Source organism: Ischnura elegans, chromosome 11 (genome assembly GCF_921293095.1).
Source record: "Ischnura elegans chromosome 11, ioIscEleg1.1, whole genome shotgun sequence".
NCBI lineage: Eukaryota > Metazoa > Arthropoda > Insecta > Odonata > Coenagrionidae > Ischnura > Ischnura elegans.
The window spans coordinates 46,846,446-46,866,355 of record NC_060256.1 but is presented as its reverse complement, the minus strand read 5'-3'; the positions used below and the strand labels follow the sequence as shown (position 1 = coordinate 46,866,355).

The following is a 19,910-nucleotide window of genomic DNA, read 5'->3' as shown; positions in this document are numbered from 1 at the left end:
TTGCTAACGCATTTGGTGGGTTTTTAGTTCAGTTATGACTTTTGGAAAGAGGTCACATGTAAAATAATTTTTTTGGAAATTTCATAATATACTAAGAGGTTGAGTCAAAAACAGTACTATTCTTCCCTTGCATTTCATAAAGATCATTTTTAATAGAAAAACGTAAGTCGCTGCTTCATTTCCTCCATGGATAGGTCTCCCCTGAAAGAGGCATGTGTGCTAGCGATGCATTTACTTATATTTTTAAATCTCCCAATACATACCTTTAATGTGGTATTATCGAGAAGTTATGAAATAATTCAATTTCCGGAAGTAATTCGATGCAATCCAAAAACAGTGATGACTTGAGTCATGGAAGACTTGTTCGATTAAACGATTATTATGACGGGTAAAAGCAGAAAGGCAAGTAGACAATGAATGTTTCGTATTTTCACAGCCTTATAACGTAGAAAGACTCTGATTTAAGTTCTATTCCTGGAACTTCTATCATCTGGTGATGCAGCTGATTAGATTTACGCGCACAAGCGATACTCGTACATCTCTACCGGGTATTTCCTCCTTTGTATATCCATTGTCTACAAGACTTAAAAGTCCTCGCACATGGGGAATAACTCTCTTCCAGTTGTCATCATGTTTTGTCTTTGGAGGAATCAAACAATGAATCGATATTGGCTAATTGATGAACGAGTGGAAATATCCCCCTTTTCTTAGTATGAATAAACTCATCATGCAACTTTCACTATCCTTAATTATTCGAAGAGTGAATGAATTTAGATTACTTCAGTATTTAAAAAAATCGGTGGTAAAACAGTCTAAATCGGCCACCTAGTCACCTTCATGCCTGCCTAGAATGTAATGGAACTGTTATACAGCATTGAAGTACACAGGTTGCACTGATTTGTTGAGGCCTCAACCTTGTAGAACTCCATTTTAAGTTAGGAAAATAAGCAAACTTAGCTTTCTAAAACTTAACCTTTAATTCGTAATTATGAAAGGTAAAGTTTTAGATAGCAAAGCTTGTTATTTATCCCATCTTAATAGACAGGATTGTCATAAAATAATGGCGCGGTTTTGAACATGGTGTAAATGAAAAAATACAAGCAGTTCATGTGACTTTTATTTTTCGAATTTTTTTTGCCTCAAACAGTTTTTTTAAATTATTAAATACATTTCTATATGTGCGCCCTTAGTCACTCGACAGGAATGAACACGGCGTCAACATTTGCCTACAAAGACTGTATAAAACTCAACTAAAGATTAATCGGACGTATAAAGTACATGTTAATATTATTTCTAAAATTTATTCCACGATAAGAACAGAGACGCATTAATTACAAAAATACATATTGGTTTTTCAATTCGTTAAACTTAGCAGTGAAATGTAACGTGCACCAGTAGTTTATCTGTCATTTTGTACCAAGTTTGTTAGAAAATTTCAACCAACAAACTATCCGATATTTTTCTTCTTGTACCATATCCTCTACACGAGTGTATGTTGTTTATTTCTCTGTACTATGCTGTCCTCTGCGTTTGCCTTCAAAGGAATAAGCGAATGTTATTATTTTCTAAAATTGCTAGGGAGTGTGTTTACTTTGTCCCGCCATTCCACTACAAATACGTGACGTAATTGTTTGGAGACTCTCATAGAAATATTAATTAAGTAATAATCTGTAAGAGAAAAAATAACAATAGTTGCTTCGTCTTACTTGAACTAAAACCTTATGGTCCCGATAATGCGGGATGGGGTGGCAGCATTGCGGTCGTTGAAGTCCCCGCAGTCAGCGGAAGGACACGATTTTGGTCTTCTTCACTCATTCTCCTGTACAAAGCATGACCTCAGAGTATCAGTTATTATCACAAGAGCATGTATGATGGTTGGTTATAAATATAATTTAAAAAAATTTAAACCTACGCCTAGTTATGAGTGATTGTGTTAAGGAACGCATTTATATATGTTGGAGTGATATTGAAATGAAAGATAGTTACACTTTCCCACAATTATAAAATCCTTTTGACGCTTTTCGGCTCACAGGGCCATCATCTGGTACAAGAGTAGATCTTGTACCAGATGATGGCTCTGTGAGCCGAAATGCGTCGTACGCATTGTGAAAAAGTGTAACTAGCTTTCATTCCAATACGTCAAACTTCCACTATATCACGCCTGAATCGGTTGAACTTGTTACGGTGATTTATGGTATAAAACTAAGGATAATGTAAAAGCTCTGCAACAAATGTTACTCATTTTATTAATAATTTATTCTTCTATCCCAAAATAATGATTTTCCCCTGCCAAACACCCTAGAGGTGGCTCGCAGGGTAATTTGTAGATGTAAATGTAATGATCTCCAAAGTCCTCTGCGAAGAGGAGCCGACGGAATGTCGACATACTATGGCATGGAGAAAATGTTGCAGTTCGGCGGCGATGTACTTGACAGGCGTCATTAGGAGGAAACTGGGACGATCAGCAGGTGAGTAAGTGAAAGAAAAGCGAAAGCATTTCGGACGAATGGCATCCATGGCTGCATTCTCGAACTCCGGGACCGGTTTTTGATTATTGAGCAATAGTGAGACAATAGGTCCGTGAGATACATTAGAGGGGTTTCCCAGAGAACTCGACCTCGTACAGGCGGAATCCACAATTGCTTCCGCTGCTACGAATTAGAGTTCTTCCGAAATAAAAATTTTCTCTAATTCCTAGTGCAGCGTCAGTCACGTGTTACCGTTTTTCACCAGAATTTATTTCTCTTAATTGGAACAACGGAGTTTTTATGCGAGGACACAATGAAAAGGAAGGTCTCCTATTTAAAAATTGATAATCTAATTATTCTCAACTTTGCGTACACAATAGGAATGGCTGATCATTTAGCTGTTTTTCTACATAGTCGCCTTGATGATCAATTACTTTTTGCATCCGCGTAACCGGCGTTTCAATACCGGCGTCGTACCACCATTCCCGCCGCGTCGCGAAGCTAACTGACGACTGCGTCTTACTCTTACTTGTCTGACTTGAATCTCTGTCCCCCAACGAGCTTTTTGAAGGCGAGAAAAACGTGGTAGTCGCTCGGGGCAACTTTCGGGCTGTAAGGAGTGTGGTCGATGATGTCCCAACCGAAGTCATTGAAAAGGGCTATCGTTTGATGACATATGTGGACGCGCTTTTTCTTGTATTCATCGGTGAGCTGCTTAGGAACCCATATGGCGGACACCTTGTTGTAACCGAGGACCTCCGACACAATATTCTGCACGGAGAAGTAGTCACACACTTGTAAACTCGTCATTAAGACCTTACTTTATCTCATGAAGAGTTATTCTCGGGTTGTTGGGCGCCATTTCGTCAATTTGAGCTTTGAGATTCCGGCAAATTCAGCCTCCCCGACCGCTGATCAACATTGCCTTTTTCCCGTCCATCAGAAAACTCCTGGCACTATTTCCGCATGTATTTAATGCCATTAAATTTCTCACCGTACATTTCCACTAACTGGTGACAAATTTTTATGGGAGAAACCTTTTTTGCATTCAGAAATCGAATAACTAAGCGTATTTTGCACCTGGCGGGCGAGCTAAAAGAAAGATGCTATGCATGGTATACGGGGAAAATAGATCAAATTACTGTATAAATATAATTTACAATACAGTTACGTTTGCGATTAAAAACCATAAGACCGCCGAAAAGAGGTGTGATTTATGTGGCTCATACGAAAAAAAACCGCTCGATTTCATGGAAAATGGCCTTCAATGTCTTTCACTCAAGGATAGCGTTAAGAGTCCCAAGGCCTTACTCGAATCAGAACTCGGAACCCTCCACTTCATGACCAATCTTTCTGCCCACATGCTCATAAGACGAACCCCTCTCACCCTACCTAAATGCCTTTTACGGATCGGAGCAGAGGCGGTGATCTCCAGGAAGACAATGGGAGCCCGGCCGTCAACGTTGTTGAACCGCCCGCCACGCTTGGGGGTCCTTCCGCAGGTAGTGGTTTGGCCATGGTCGGTTGGATTACGACCTTTGGGTCCAGCACCCTTGAACCAAGACTTCCGAGAGAAATATCTTCCAACACATACCACAGCCCACGCACAATTTCTAGAGGAGTTGAGAACTTGTCCCTTCGAGAAGTACCAAGGTCTTCGCTACCTTTTTGTCCAATAGCCACGATGGATCAAAAGTTTGCGCAAGCATATCTCTGCTAAAAACTTCCCCGGAAATACTCCTACCTCAGTCTATTAGATGGCTTATTTTTGTACCTGATGATGAGCTTGAGTAAGAGGAAGATTAACCAACGTATTTCCTAGAAATATCCCCGTGTGAGTGCTATGCATGGTATGCGAGGGAAATGGAAAAAAGTAAATCATCATCTCTGGTCAACAATCCTTAGATTAGTTTGACTCAGCTCTCCACTCAATTCTCCTATCAGCTAATCTTTTCACACCTACGCATTTCTTCTCTTTCACATCCATCTTTACCTGTTCCATATCTTTTGTTCGAGGTCTTCCTTTTCCGTTCCTGCCATCCACTTGTCCCTCGACGATTGCCTTCATCATGCCATTATTGTAATGCGTCGAATGTAACTGCAGAATCAGTTACATTCGGCGCTTACAACTAATAGCTTTTAATTTCATTCGAATTATATTAATCATAAACATGAATTATAAGCTTAACCATAACTCGTGAAAATTACAGAATTTGCAGTCCACGTACTTTAGCATGCGTTTTTGAGGCATACAGCGTTTATGGACCCCTACCATGTTTCATTCAAGGAGTATTCTATCGAGGACCATCTAAAAAAATATCTTCTTCCGTTGCAATCCATGCTAAAGTGCGGCATCTCCTTCACCCACTTTCTACTCCTCGTACCTCGTGGATATAATAATTCCGCATGCACAGGCCGTGATTCTATGACGCCTTGGTCCACATCACTATCTTCCGTCATCCTATGCTTGCATCCGACTCTGCCATAAAAAACTGCACGGGTGAACATCCTCAACGTCAAGACTCAAGGGCAAAGGAGCAAACTGCGATGGACGGGAGCCGTGTTCCCATCCTCTCTGCCTAGCCAATCAACCCAGCGATCAGTTCGCAATCGCGGTTCTTGCGCCACAGTTGGGAAACGGGTAGAATTCTCAGTTTGGTTCGTGACGGAAGGATATCGTGTTTACGTTCGCGCCGCCCTCATCCTAGGACACGCTTGGAATTCAGTCCGGGGGGGGGGGTTAGGTGCAACTAATACCGGGCTGTGTGGGGATATGGAATACCCACCAGGATAAGCGGTTGGTGAGAAATTAATAACTTGCGGAATTTTAAGATAAATGCTTCAAAATGGTGAGTTTTTACGGCTTTCTGAGGGATATTTCATTAATCCTTACGCTATTCAATCAGTAATATCAATCCAGTTAAGTAAAATGGATTAAACTTAAAAATTTCTGTGAGCTCTGACGGGGGTTTTAACCCCTAAAACCCCCCCATCCCTCGCTGCGCTACTGGTTATGAGATGCACAGAACATCCATACATTACGAAGTCAACTTTATCAGGAGAGATATCGTAGAACAGCATATTAAATGATACACAAAGGTATCGTACTGTCTGCTTAATGTTGATTTCACAAACTACTACACGTGTTTCAACTGGCTAGGAGTCATCATCAGGTACTCAAATATGCATTTTGTAAATGGAAAAATATTGTATTGTTTTTTCCATTTCATGAAATACATCGTACAAACTTATCCCTCGAGCAACTTCGTTAAGTACTGTGTTCTGAAACTTTTCATTCGACCTAAGATAACGATAATATTGCACGATAAAATCAGTCCAAGGTTCTCAGTAAATAATAGATGGAACAAGTTATATTTCAACACGTTACATTTCTTCAACCGGCATTTAACTTGATTAGTTGGGAATCTGCGTCCTTAATGCCTTCATTCCATAAAATCATTGTATTAATGCGATTTGAGCTGCATGCCACTCCAAGCTTAAATAAATATATTGAAATATTTGTGAATTCCACATCCATTTCCAACTTCTCTACATTGGAAATGGAATGCATGGAAATTGTTACCAATGTAGAGGAACGCCGCAGAAACCTCGGATCCAATTCCACACAGCTTTACTCGGTACAACCTCGACCGGTATCAACACACTCACTCACGTCATTATCTAGTAGAAATACCATTACAGTAGTGAATAAAGCTGTTGGCGATAAACAAAGTTTCCAATACATTTATTTAACGATTAGCACAAATTTCTAAAAGTTAGCTCAAAAACAATTGACGATAGGCTTCAAAGTATTAGCTAGGATCCTTCAAAAATGCAACATTAATAGCCATCCTCCCCTTCAATCAATGGGAGTGTATGAGGTTCCCTGCTGCTGCGGCAGAAGCTACGTGGGACAGAGCAAGCGTTCTATCTCCCAAAGGCTTAAAGGGCACGAAAGAGCGTTAAAACTTCATCAGTGGGACGCATCAGCTGTCGCTGAACATTATGCCTCCAGCCCTGGGCATAAAATAATGTTTAACGCTACACGGGTATTGGCGAAGACGGAAGAACATTATCCGCGTCTTATACGTGAATCCATCGAGATAGCGAAAAGGCCTAACAACTTTAATAGGGAGGATGGATATAACCTCAGCCGTATATGGAGAGGGTTCCTGGCCCAATATAATGACCAACGGCTATCGCCTAAAATTCAAAATCCGGTCAACAATGGGTAACGAAAAACATATATAAGCTCGGGACGAGAATAAATTCCTTCCATTCTCTTGATAACGCTCCCAGTAGGAGTGAAACGTTGAGTGAAAATGTTATCTACACAGCAATACCCGAGAACCACCACCAACATTTAAAAAAAAGACTTCAAAGTTGTTTCGGCGGGCTACAGATTTTTTTGGAATGTGTATCGTATATTTTGACCATCCTTTGTACGTGAAAAACAAAACTTTTCAGAAACTTATTTTACACTCCTTTCTCTTATTTACTATTTATCAATCTCATCCAAGACTTGGTGCCAACTCTTGTGCGCGGTGTCTTTCGGACGCAAAAACAGTATTTGTTGAAGAATGAATGGCTGTAATTAAAGCCCTCCGGTCACATACATTTTTAGTGCTCATATTTGGTATTTCCACGGAAAATCAAAGGCTAAGCAAAAACTTTCCGATCATATACTCCATTGTACCTATCGCTGAATCAACTAAAACTATAGTAATTCACGGAAAATCTCATGGTAGAAAGTGCTTAACGAAATGAAACTGGGTTAGGGAAGGGATGGTTGACTTGCTGCGTGTATGCGTACCATTCCCTAGGTCGACCTTGGGGTAAATTAATTGATTAAAATTTTCGGTGAAAGTCATATTTTAAAAAAATGGACTGTTTTCTTACGCATTTTTTCTCCTTTTGCGATTATAGCAATTTAAGTTAATGTGTAATTAGCAAATTCAGGCAATATTTAATTTGGAAAAAACCATATGTTTTAAAAAAAGACTTTAGAAATTATTTATCATAAAAAATGATTTTTCAGTTCTTTTTTCCGATAGTTAATATGAAAATCATTTGTTTTTGCTGTAAATGGATTATTGTTTCTCTTGAAGCCTATTGTTCTTAATTGTGATTAATCTCGTATTCATTTAAACTACATATTATTTTAGAGTTTATTTTTTGAAAGGACGCATTCACAAAAATGATACACAAAGATATCGTACTGTCTAATTATTTTAATCTCACAAAATGTCCTACACGTGTTTCGACCGGTTTGGAGTCATCATCAGGTACTAAAGTAGTTTGGTAAATTGAAATTAAGTGGACAGTGGGATATGTTTGTGTATCATTTATCCATGCATTAGATGAGATTGGTATCCCATGCTATAGATAAAGTCCTGCCAATATATCACCTCCCAAAGGTGACCTATTGGAGGGGAGAAACATTGTTATTATTAGCATAAACATTTTGAGAGTAATTCGTCACCAGAAAAGAACGATCTCGTGGGAGTTACGTGTCCTCTTCAGGTTAATGTCAATAGTTAATTCAATGAAAAAATTTCGTGTCGCGCTCTCAGCCTTTTAGAATGTACACAGATTCATTAGATAATTTTTAATATTTCGCGAGAAAACACGAGCTCTTCTGAACGTGCTGATATTTCCATCATAGTAAATGGAACGTTAGCTTTCATATCATAGTTATAATATCTTTATTGTATCAGTTCTAAATCCAAAAGGAAAGTTCTTGACTGGATTACCTTGAAAGTTGAAATGAATGGAGCAGAATTTTTCAGCGAAATATTTTATGGTTTCTCTAAAATTGAAAAAAGTCAACATTTAATTGACCCGAACAGCGGATAATTCCTAAATTTGTCACAGAAAATAGCAAATTTCACCTTGATGTTTTCCTTTGAAGCCCTCTTTGGCACAAACTGTTGGACCAATGCGTCTGATCCATACACACGAATAAGTCTCTTCTGCCCAAATGAAATGATATTTTTATTGTATATATACCGTAATTAGTAGGGAAATTCGGTTCGTAATCCTTTTACAAGGAAGATTTAATCTTAAAGCATTCTAACAATTTTTTCGTTAGCATCAGTGTTCTCTAAGAACTAATTTTCAATACTCTGCCATGGGCGTACCCAACGAGGGGCAGGGGAGGGGGCAGCTGTCCCCTTGAAGCAAAAATCGCAAAAGTCTTTAGAAAAAATCAGTACTGAATTGAAACGAAAGTATTAAAAAAATTTATTTTAATCCACGAAAAATGATATGTGTATAGGATATGTAACTAAAATAAAACTATATTTTTAAAGAAATAATCTCATAAACTAATAAAGCGCTGTTATAATTTTCTTGAAATGTTGGTTTCATTCACCTTTTTCATGATAAAATGTCACAACTTGGCTTGCCCTCCCCCTAGACCATGGCTTGCCCCCCCTGTTACGATCCTGGGTACGCCCTTGTACTCTGTGCTTTTAATATTAAAATTTTCACGCGCAATGAAATCCAATTCTTTGCCTATTTTTTTAAAAAGCGTTGGGAACGAATTTGTAGAAGCACTCTTTGCCTCTACCGTCAAATGACTGCTATTTTGTAGACTATAGACTTTCTGTAGACTATATTGACATTTTAGGTACTTAAATTGTTATATGTTTTTCATATAAAATCGGAAAAATGTTCTTTAATTCCTATTCCAATGTATGTCTTATTGTTCGAAAGAAAACATTTGAAATTGTTCAAATTAATAGTTTCCCTCCTCTTCCGATATAATGTTTTCATCTCCCTCCATTTGCAATATCACAATGAACAACTTTATAGACATTTTGGCTAATTGACCTTGTTTTTAAGTGTGTATTTAGATAAATTGTTTCTACTGAGTGACCCAAAATACGCGCTGACTCGAAACGGGGGAACAGGGTTGAAAGAAAGGGAAATTTTTGAGGAACCGTCAAGCAAGCATTAGGCATTCCCGACTTGTGCGCACCTGAGGTTATTTTTTGCATTTTTGAATTTCCCAAAATTTACACAATTATCTGACCTGTTGTTTACGTAACGCGGTGAAACCGTTGTTTATTTAATGAAAACCGAAAGCCTCGCAAAAATCTCCATATTAAATATTTATGTATTACGACTTTCAAGAATCTTAATTTGGGATAAGTTCTCTTAACTTAAAACATGGTGTATCGCAATGGAAATGTGTTGCAGATGATATTTTCAAGAGAGCATATTGGCAATTAATGTCGTTAAAATGAGCCATTTAAAAATTATTCTACTGGAACATAACCTTCCTATGTCATCATGTGAGTGCTATATTAGGAAACAAAACCCAGCACTATTCCACAAAAATTTTAATATAAGCTGCCAACTGTTGATTTTACTATATTAAGAAGGATACATTTTCCAATCCAGAGTAATGAACTTCTATCTCATGGCTTAGCTCTTCCTTTCTATTCAATTTTGTTTCCATAATTGTGCCTCACGTAAAGATCAGCAACAATTTATAGTAATAAACTATCTACCCGCTGCACAATTATGCTAGTGCACAAAGGAAAAAAAATAGTTCCATCAGTAATAATTGAACGGTTGATGCAGAGTTGATAATACTTGGCATATTTTCTTGGCTGTAATATGCCATTTCAAGTATTTAAGTACAATCACTTTATCGTACATGATGAGCTGAAATCTTCAGAAGACGGCAATAGGCTAGGAATACCCCGCGAAATTATACGTAATTCGATGTGGTCAATGCATCAGTGGTTACTCTCTAGCATTGTCCATATTCTGAGATTCTAGTCGTGAACGAGACATCTAACAATCAGAAGTTACCGTATTTCATCACCCACTCAGTGATTCAACGCGAGGGTTGATTAAGTATTCCATAAAGTCCTCGATATGTATAATTGCTAATTGCTATTTGTTTGGTAGACCATGTTTTCCAATTCTATAGCGTCAAGTAAATTCACTTGGGAATGATCGTTAACGGAAACTTTCGACGCAATGAAATGTGTGAGGGCTTAAAAAACTTACTGCATCCGTAGCCATGCGATAGAAGGATGGAATTATTTGGAGTGGTGCGAAATTAGAAAGATAAATTTTAGTACAGAAAAAATGTTTTAAAAACTTTGAGTTTATTTTTCGATCCAAAAAACTTAAGGAATACTTAGTTGATTTTAGAAAATAAACGACATTGACCAATCGATCTGGAAAATTCTCATCGGAAGGGCTACCTGCAGAAGCCCACACTGAGACTGAATTTGCGAAAGAAGCATCTCACAGTGAGAGGTTACTGTGCTGTTACCATCATATCTCAACCTGAAAGTTGGTATGGTATTGCAATATAATACATTACATGTGGTCCTCGAGTTGACTAATTGCAAACTACAATTAGGAGGCCAGTTGGTGTTGACGTGCCGTATTAAACCACTTGAAATTATCACCTTCGGTGTGGTTTTCTGAGTAAAGCATATGTTGTACGTCACCGAAGAAAATTTGCAAAACGCGAATTACTGCGGCTGATAGGTTAAATTAGGAATGGAAATAAATCATATTCAAATTTTTAAGGGCGTAAAGGTATTTGTAATAACTTTCTGTAAAGAATATAAGGCTACAATTCCTATTATCTCGTGTAATGGACTTGAGGTAGCTTTTACAGAACTACGTAAATTTATTATATTCTCCATCGTCTTCACTGCAAGTACCGTAAATTTACTCCAGTAAATTTTGCTTTATGTGCAGACTGTGATTCAGAATTTTTTCTCAAGGAATTATTATGTATTTCATTGTCTTTTGAATTCGAAAATATCATGCTTCCGTTAGCAAGTTTTACTCAATGTTAGTACCAGTAATTTTCAAATTTGGGAGTCTAATTTTTTCGCAAAGGGTGTATTATTGTTTATTTTATCGGCAAGCATTGCGTTCTTTGCAATTTGCCAAATGACTTCTGCAAAATGCTACCGGCTTATTCATATTTTTTTCGATCACTGATGAAAGCGCTTGACCGAATCATTCGTGGCATCATAATAATGACATTGGATTTTATATTGATAGTTGGCAGTTTAAGTATTAATTTGTGACAATTTATGCACTTGTAATTATTAAACAATTACTTTTTATTCCATACATGTGAACGATGAATTGCCAAATAGCATAGACCGGGATCGGAAAAACTCACTACCCGTTGAATATCTTTCATGTTATACCATGACCTAATGCAGATAATTTAACATGTCTTTCAGGTATCGATCATATTAACACACCACTAAAAAGCGTCAATGAAGTCGTTAATTAGAATTCTGGGAAGTCACGAACTTTGGTAATCATAGTCGAGTCAGCAACTCGGGTGAAAAAATGAGGCACTCGTAATTAATTACGAGTAAATTGTAGTTGAATAACTTTGATATAAATATAATATAATATTATGGTCCCACTTGAGAGCAACCGATGACTTATTTTTGACACTTTCAGCACTTGAGCCAGAATTTTTGTAAAATTCTCTCTTCATTCATTGATTTATATAAATCTCGAGTGAATTTAGCGTGAGCAAAAATGTGCCTCATAAAACAGCAATTTTTTTTACGATCATGCCATTTTCTTAAACTCTTTCCATTTACGGAGGTGCACAAATATAGTTAATTCGCGAGCACATAAATGCGCACCGATTGCGAGATCTGCTGTCACAGCTATCAAACGTGTTATTTCTAGAACGAAACCAATCACCTCGAACTCGAAGAATCACTTGCTTTTGTACTAGCACTCTCCGCGAAAAATGTGGGCCTTCACTATAGTGTTGGGAAACCTTTAGATGAGAAGGATACATTCATTCACACCAGGCGAACACTTTCTTTTTCGTCCGGAACGCGCTTTCCGGCAGGGATGATCCTCTAGCGAGAGAACGGGGAGGAGACGTACCATTTCGCGGCTATTCTCGTCCTCTTCCTCGGATCGGCAAACTCCGCCCGCGCGTCTGGTTGTTCCGTCGCTTCAAGGTAAGCCGCTCTGGGAAGACTGGCCGATCTTGGTCCTCGCAGGAGGAGACGCAGAATCCGGGCGAAGTTATCCCACGGGTAGACGGAAGTATTCGGAAGGGCTCAAATCATCCAGATATACAGAACAACTCTTTTACGTCCCGCTTGCACACAGTTTCAAAAAATTCACTCACAAAAAGGGAACACCTCGATGTAAGGGTAGATAGTTCTACTCACAGCTTCTTCAAACCTTTCTTGATACTTAGAAGGGATAGGAGTTTATTGTATCTTCCCTAACGAATTAATGGTGTATATTTGTGTATATTTATATATGTATATATTTAGTGTATATTTATCTCTAAAATATATAAAAACTTTACGCACTTGGTAGGGAGAGGTGTGTTTTCGTGGATTTAATTCCGAACCTCACACGTCTCCTCCGTAGTTCCGCGAACGACTGATATCGGGTAGGGAGCTGGTTCCCCTTTTTTAGATTTCGGGAGGCACTCCTGAAGGAAAAATACCCCTCTCCACTTTCGGCCAGGAACACTCACGAAAGAAAATTAGCCCCCCCTACCACCCCCCCACCATCAGTACCTCACCCCACGGACCGCGGCGTCAAACAATTCAGCCCATTGGGAGATGTAGGAACGAAGAGAATATTCAGGAAAGGCAGTAGGGTGAGGGTATACATGTTTCTGTCTTTCCCCTCCAAGTCCCCTCTATCGTCTCTCTCCACAAGTAAGAACCCTTCCTCCTCCCCCACATAGGCATACCTCCCCACTCCTGATCCTACCCCACCATTGAACATTCTCCCCACCCCTATATGTGTCTCTTAAAAGGATGCGGAGGTAAGAGGGGTAGGGCAAAGAGGTTTATCCTTCGCGTGAACTTGTATCCGTTGGGAGAGGTTTCAGAGGTGGGGGTTCGGATGCTTCTCACATTTTTTTTATATTTCGTTTTTAATTTTTTTTCGTAGTTCCCCTCCCCGCCGCGAGAGGGAGGGGGGGTGCGGTCTCTGTTTTCTCCCCATACTCTTGCGTGCAGCTCACTCTCGCTGTCAGTTTCTCGGCCGGCGTTTCGGCAGAAAGGTGGAGTGAGGTCCTCGCGGTAGAATTTGTTCGGGTGGGTTGCATCGGTGAGTTCGCTTTTCACGAGATAACGGTGACGACCGGTTTTTCGATTATATATATGTGTTAGCATTTCTCAACTGTTGATGCATGGTACCTGTAAGGTACGGTATGGTGTTTGGAGGAGGCGACCGACAGCTGAGGTTATTTGTGTCATGAGGGAAGGGTATGGAAGGTAGGGTGGAGAGAAACCCGGCGTCGCCATTAGCCTGCTCTTAACGAAAGGCGCCAAGGGGACCGCAGCATATAAGATGGACGGAGTGATGCATTCAAGCAGGGATCGGGTAGTCTCTGAAAATTTTCTACCATTGCTGAGATTTGAACCCGAGACTAAGGAGTGGGAAGCCAACACTCTAGCCACCACACCAACCTGATCCCCTGTATCTGTAAGGGTGTATCCTATTTTGTGAGGGACAATGGAAATTATTTATTTTATTAAAGTATTTTACCGATTGAGGTAGGTTTCCGTGGTGTACTAAGTAGCATTATGGCAGCCTTCCTTTCCTTCATTTATTTCCCACTTTAATTCACAGTAGGGTCTACTCTTTTTCATTTCATCTAAAATTTCTCTTCTCTTCCTTCTAGGGATGTACGATTACCAGAAAATTCTAATCGAGTCGAGTACCAACGATTCGACTCGATTAGAATTTTCGAGTCGAGTAGTTGGTCCTCGATTCGAGTGCTTCGAGTTCCATTACTAATGTCGAGTCGAGTAATTTCGGTTACAGCGCTGTCGAGGTCAGTAAGTTCAGAAATCTGCCGACTAGTGGCGCTATCATGAAACTCATGTAATATGGTATGGTATTTGGAGGAGGCGACCGACAGCTGAGGTCATTTGCGCCATGAGGGAGGAATGAAGGGTGGAGAGAAACCCGGCATCGGCATTAGCCTGCTCTTAACGAAAGGCGCCAAGGGGACCACGGCTTAACGTCCCATCCGACGGACGGAGTTTTGCGCTTGAAATGTTCTCCACACAAAATTCAAGCAGGGATCGGGTAGTTTCTGAAAATTCTGTTCCACCGCCGGGATTTGAACCCGAGCCCGCCGGGTGGGAAGCCAACACTCTAGCCACCACACCAACCCGATCCCCACATGTAATATTATCGATTAAATAATTCATTTATTCGGCTGAATTGATACCGTCGCCTGTAAAATAGTAGGTACCCATTAGATAATATGCACTTGTCCCTGAGCTTCTTCCAATTCTTGAAACACTTCTCAAACTCGATATTTGGGGTAGCCTCTAGCTTTGCCAGCGATTTATTTTAATGTCATCTGTCCTTGAAAAATGACGGCCCTTAAAATTTCTCTTTCTTTTTGGACAGAGAAAAGTTACACGGTAGCCAAGACAGGGGAATATGGAAGCTGGTGCATCGTTACAGATTTTTTTGGCCAAAAGTTCACTCACAAGCAATGAATTGTGAGCAGAAAATCGCCGAGTTGATAAAAAAAGGCTTAACCTTAGCGAATGCCACATATATAGCGAACGATTAATACAGCTCGAAATTTTATCACACTGCAGGGGAATGTATACCACCGTAATAAAAAAATTAGCAATCGGACTCTCAAAACACGCGAGAAATTTAAATATTTAGTTCCCGTTTAGTTTAGTTAGCTTTGGGCGAGTTATCTTCCTTTCTTTCCTGGATTCGTCACTTATCTCATCAGGAAATGCCAAATACCTGCTCCTTCTAGTCCCGAAGAAGGCTTTTCTAGACGTGACTGAAGAGCCAACCCCAAAATATCACCGAATGCTGGTCCCATGAAATGATGATGTTTCATTCCCTTCGTGATCGGTCAGAATGATGCCTACAATGCATAGATCACGAGACGATTCACGATCCCTGGTGAAGGGACTTTCACTATTGACAATATCTTAAAAAGATGAATGACAACTGCCATGGATTTAGGATTCGTAACGCTATATATTGTATACCTATGAACCAATTTCCAGAATGGATTAATATTTCGACCGCTCCTAGACGGAAAGTAGTACCTCGAAAAAATTCCATTCACGCGTATTGAATTGAAGTTCTTGAATTTCTGGTCCAGAAAATCGTGCGTGTAACATTTGACCCATATTATTATATCTGAAATTTCGTCTATAAAATCGTATGCCAGAATTGCAGTCCGCAAATCTATATATAGAAAAATCAGTCCTGATAGCCGGAAAATTTAATTTCTTTTTGGGATTTTGATTTGTATTATTTTTTAAATTGCATATATTTATATGAAAAAGCAAAATTTTCATAAAATATATATATAAAACAAAATATTTTAATTAAAAAATTAATGAAAATCGAGTTTAAAAAAAAGGAAATTGACTTTTTGGCTGATAAACAGCATTATGGACTGATAGTCTGACATACCTGCGATTTTATGGACGAAATTTCAGATTCGATCTTTTGGCGCAGGTGTACATATACGATTTTGTGAAAAAGGGATTTGAGATACGCCTGAATGGAATGATTTTTTGATTAACCACTTTGCGGTTATGAGCGGTCGATTGTAAAAGATATCATATTACCCCTATTCTTGAAACGAGTTGAAAAGTGTTGATGTCGCTGCTGTTGATATTTAACTGAATAATAGATATGACTCCATGAGTATATAGAGGGTATTTGCATCATTATGAATGGCTGAGTTCATGTAGTTACAAGTTCAAAAGTAGTGATTGAATTTTTACAACTGTATTCTGCCGTGAAGTTCTATAATAAGTTTGGCTCCCAGCATAAATCTCAGCAAAATAGGTCAAGTTATGCGACGTGAAAATAGAGGAGGAAAGAATAAATGAGCCAGTCTTATAATTAGCCCTGATGGCGATGAGGGAGTTTCTCATCGAAAATTGGCCTTGTCCCATAATAACCCAATGTTGCCTCTAAGTAACATGATAAATGTATGCATTTTCAGGTCTATTCAGGAAAGATTTAAACTACACGTTCTTTTGTGCAGTAACGTTTCATGGTGAAATATGCAGCTTCCACTATAATTGTGATCGAGTAGAAAATATTCGCATTTTTAAAATGAGAAGTCTTGAAATTCAATTTCTCCCATCACCATCTCTGGGTTAGAAAAGGTTAAACAGCCTTACCCGGTGTCAAACCCGAGAAAATTTTTATCAAGAATTACATAGTCAAGAATCTGACTGTAAATGCGTCTGATATGATTTGGAAAATTACTGCACGAAATACGAATGATGCTGGACCAAAATAAGTTGTCCCGCTTCCGTCAGAGACTTTATGCACGCATTGTTTGGCCAAGGCGTGTTATTACCTCAGCATCGTGATTGCGAGAACAAACTATCGGTTTAAAAGGGCATTGGGAATTCGCACCGATAAAAAGCCTTCACTTGGCACGGGATACCAACGTTGAGGAAGTCGTTTACTCTTCGATGTTTTTATTCCATTGTTGTCCGTCTCATTTCGAAGTTCCAGACGTAGGTAGTACCCGGGTGTACGCTTGAACTTCATTTGTTTCAAGGTTAAAGTGGTCTGTGTTGTACTCAGCCATATAAATGCGTCATAAACGCAATGAATGTAAGAATTGTGCTTTGACTATACTTGCCCGCACCTCACAGCTATAAGGTATAAAAATACGACTCGAATAATGAGGCTTGGATGTTTTAAAATATAGTGCCCTTTGCCACAGAATGGCAAGATTACGGTCCAACTTCAACAGAATATGGTATTGTTACGTTCTCTACTGTTGAAGCCATTCAGTTACTATTTTATAAGGACATTAGTACTGTGCAATAGCAAATCTTAAATAAATCATCTATCTTTGGATTCATCCATGCCTTTACATCTCCATATCCATAATACACTGCGACCCACCTCTAGAGTGTTTGGTAAGGGGTTACGTATCAGCAGCATGCAAAGGAACTCTACATGTACTCCTGAATTCAAAACAAAATACACGCATTTACATAGAAAACGTGTGTGGTTTATGCCAAAACACATGTAAATCCAAATATTGTCATTGATTAATAATTAATATAATATATTCATGCAAATTTAGAATAATGCAATGTGTTTACTGCGAAGACTTACTGGTCAAAAACACACAGATTGAAACAGAAAAGCAACACGTAAATATGTTTGCACGTGTGTGTGAGCTCTCAGCAAGCGTGCATTGCTCCTTTATCTTAGACCACGGAAGCAATGCACTCACATACAAAGCCAAAACTTAAGTTAAGGGTATGTGTATACATTTTCAAGATAAATAGACTCAAATGCCACTTTACCGATCACCATGACAATTGGCTCATTGACGTGTATACTTTTTTAAAGAGAAGTTTTTCATTCTATCTAATTTGTCGTAACTGGCTCTCAGGATCTCCAAAATCTTCCTACCCTGGTCATCCGTATTTTAGTATTGGCTTCAGTTCAGCCGTTTATTTTTTTAGCTATTTGAGTTGAATTTATTTAAAAAGGAAGGGCAGGAGGACCCTTAATCAGATAGCTGAATAAATGATCTAATTCTTTAAATCCATTTTCTTTAACGTTTGGAATTTTTTGTACTTTGTTCATATTGGAAACCCTCGTTGTAAAAGGCCGTTATGTGCTGTTTACGGGGGATGTGATTAAAAAAAAATAATAAAAAAAATAAAGCATGTTTTGGTAAAAAAATCTCAAAATTTTCTCTGAAATTAAATATATTATATTTGATTACGAAAGATTCATCTCATCTCAGTTTAACTTAGAATGAAAGGGAAAAGTTAGGATAGTTAACTTAAATAAATCACGAATGTCTTCATGGGGAAGAAATCTTCATGTTGGAAAGCGGGAAATTCCTTAAAAATAGTTTAAATTTACGTTCAATCGCATTAGTATCTGTTTATTTGCGGTATATCAACGGTGCTACTTCTCACTGATCCCGTTGTGTTCAGCTGGATTTTGTGGTAATCATTAGTAATTGCAATGGCTTTAATTACGTTTACCAGTAGAACTGAGATCTATCTAAGCTCATATCGATCTGGAATCTCATATGAGAGCTCAGTCAGATCGCTAAGTTTACCAATAAGGAATGAATACATAGATATTCATTAAAAAATTTCAAAACATCTAAAAATCAAAACCTCACGTGACCGTTACGGATTATGGATTAGCTTTTGTTGTTATTGGTAACCAAGTGAACCTGGGCGAGCCCACATATCGATTGAACGATTTTAACTTGTTAGCAATCCCGTGTGAATCCGAACTAGGTTTTTTCATAGATAGTTTGGTACATCTTGACTGTATGATAATGATCGCTCAGAATTGAATGTATTTCCTGGAGTGAGATTTAAATAATTTTTGGTGAGATAAATATATATAGGTCAGTTTAATGAGTAATCAAATTCATAGAAAATATAAATAAGTACCAAATAATAGTCTCTCAACTGAATTCAGTGCACCTAGGGACCAAAAAACATCATATCGCACAGGTAATTATAAACTTTTTCTTTCATCTAATTGGATAAATTCGAAAAAAGTTATTGTTATTAGGGATGAGTCGATTCCAAATGTCGATTCTCGATATCACCGATTCTCGGGAACGGAATCGGAATCGAGAATCGATCGCCTAAAGTCGATTCTGATTCCATCGATTCCAGGAAGATAAATGTTTTGAGCATTGACTACAAATTTGGGGCATAAAGGCTGCCACACACCTAAGCGGCCGCGGTGTTAGCCTGGCCCGCGCGGAGGATACGCCCGGCACGCGGGTGCTGCGACGAACATGCCTAAGAGGCCTCGGAAACATGAAAATGTCGGCAAGAGTGGCATTATGAATCACATTCGGAGACCACCAATTTTAAATTATAATAGAACGAAATATTTTTTTTTATTATTTCGAATGGCATTGGAAGTCTGATGATAATAAAAACGTGCAGAGAGCGAGTTTTCCTGTGAAAAAAGTTTCTTATAAATACGCGCTGAGAGCGGGTTTTTTATATATGTAACTTTTTTTAGACTAACACGCGTCAGCGTCAATAATAAAAAATTTAGACACATTCGCGTTTGTATAGCCCAGTTTCATCAATGCAACCCTTGAGAAATTTGCCGCCGCGGCCTCCGGGCGGACTCGACAGGTTGCCTTCGGCCGCCACCGCGCACCCGCCAGGCTGCTCTGGTATGTACTTATGGACGCAATGAACGCTACATTATTGTTTAGCCACCGCGGCTACTGTTATTTTTAGGGATGGTCGGATCGGATACCTCGGACCCAAATATCTGCGGATATTGCCCTTCATCGGATACATCGGATCCAAAGTCGCGGAAGACATCGGATCTGAATCCGAAATTTTAAATAATAGCTTCAGTGAATGCAACGCCCCATCAGGGTGGAAAGAGTTCCGATTCCCTCTTCGA

General features: G+C 38.9%; 1 protein-coding gene across 1 annotated transcript in view; it reads right to left on the bottom strand.

The window, feature by feature from the left end:
* Window positions 1-13,057, bottom strand: part of LOC124168080 (cytochrome P450 4C1-like) — a 105,550-nt gene extending 92,493 nt beyond the window's left edge. Inside the window, exon 1 of the mRNA XM_046546190.1 lies at window positions 12,375-13,057. Within this exon, the coding sequence (XP_046402146.1) occupies window positions 12,375-12,377 (3 nt within the window). The 5' untranslated portion in view covers window positions 12,378-13,057. The remainder of the gene's footprint in view (window positions 1-12,374) is intronic.
* Window positions 13,058-19,910: the final 6,853 nt, after the last annotated feature.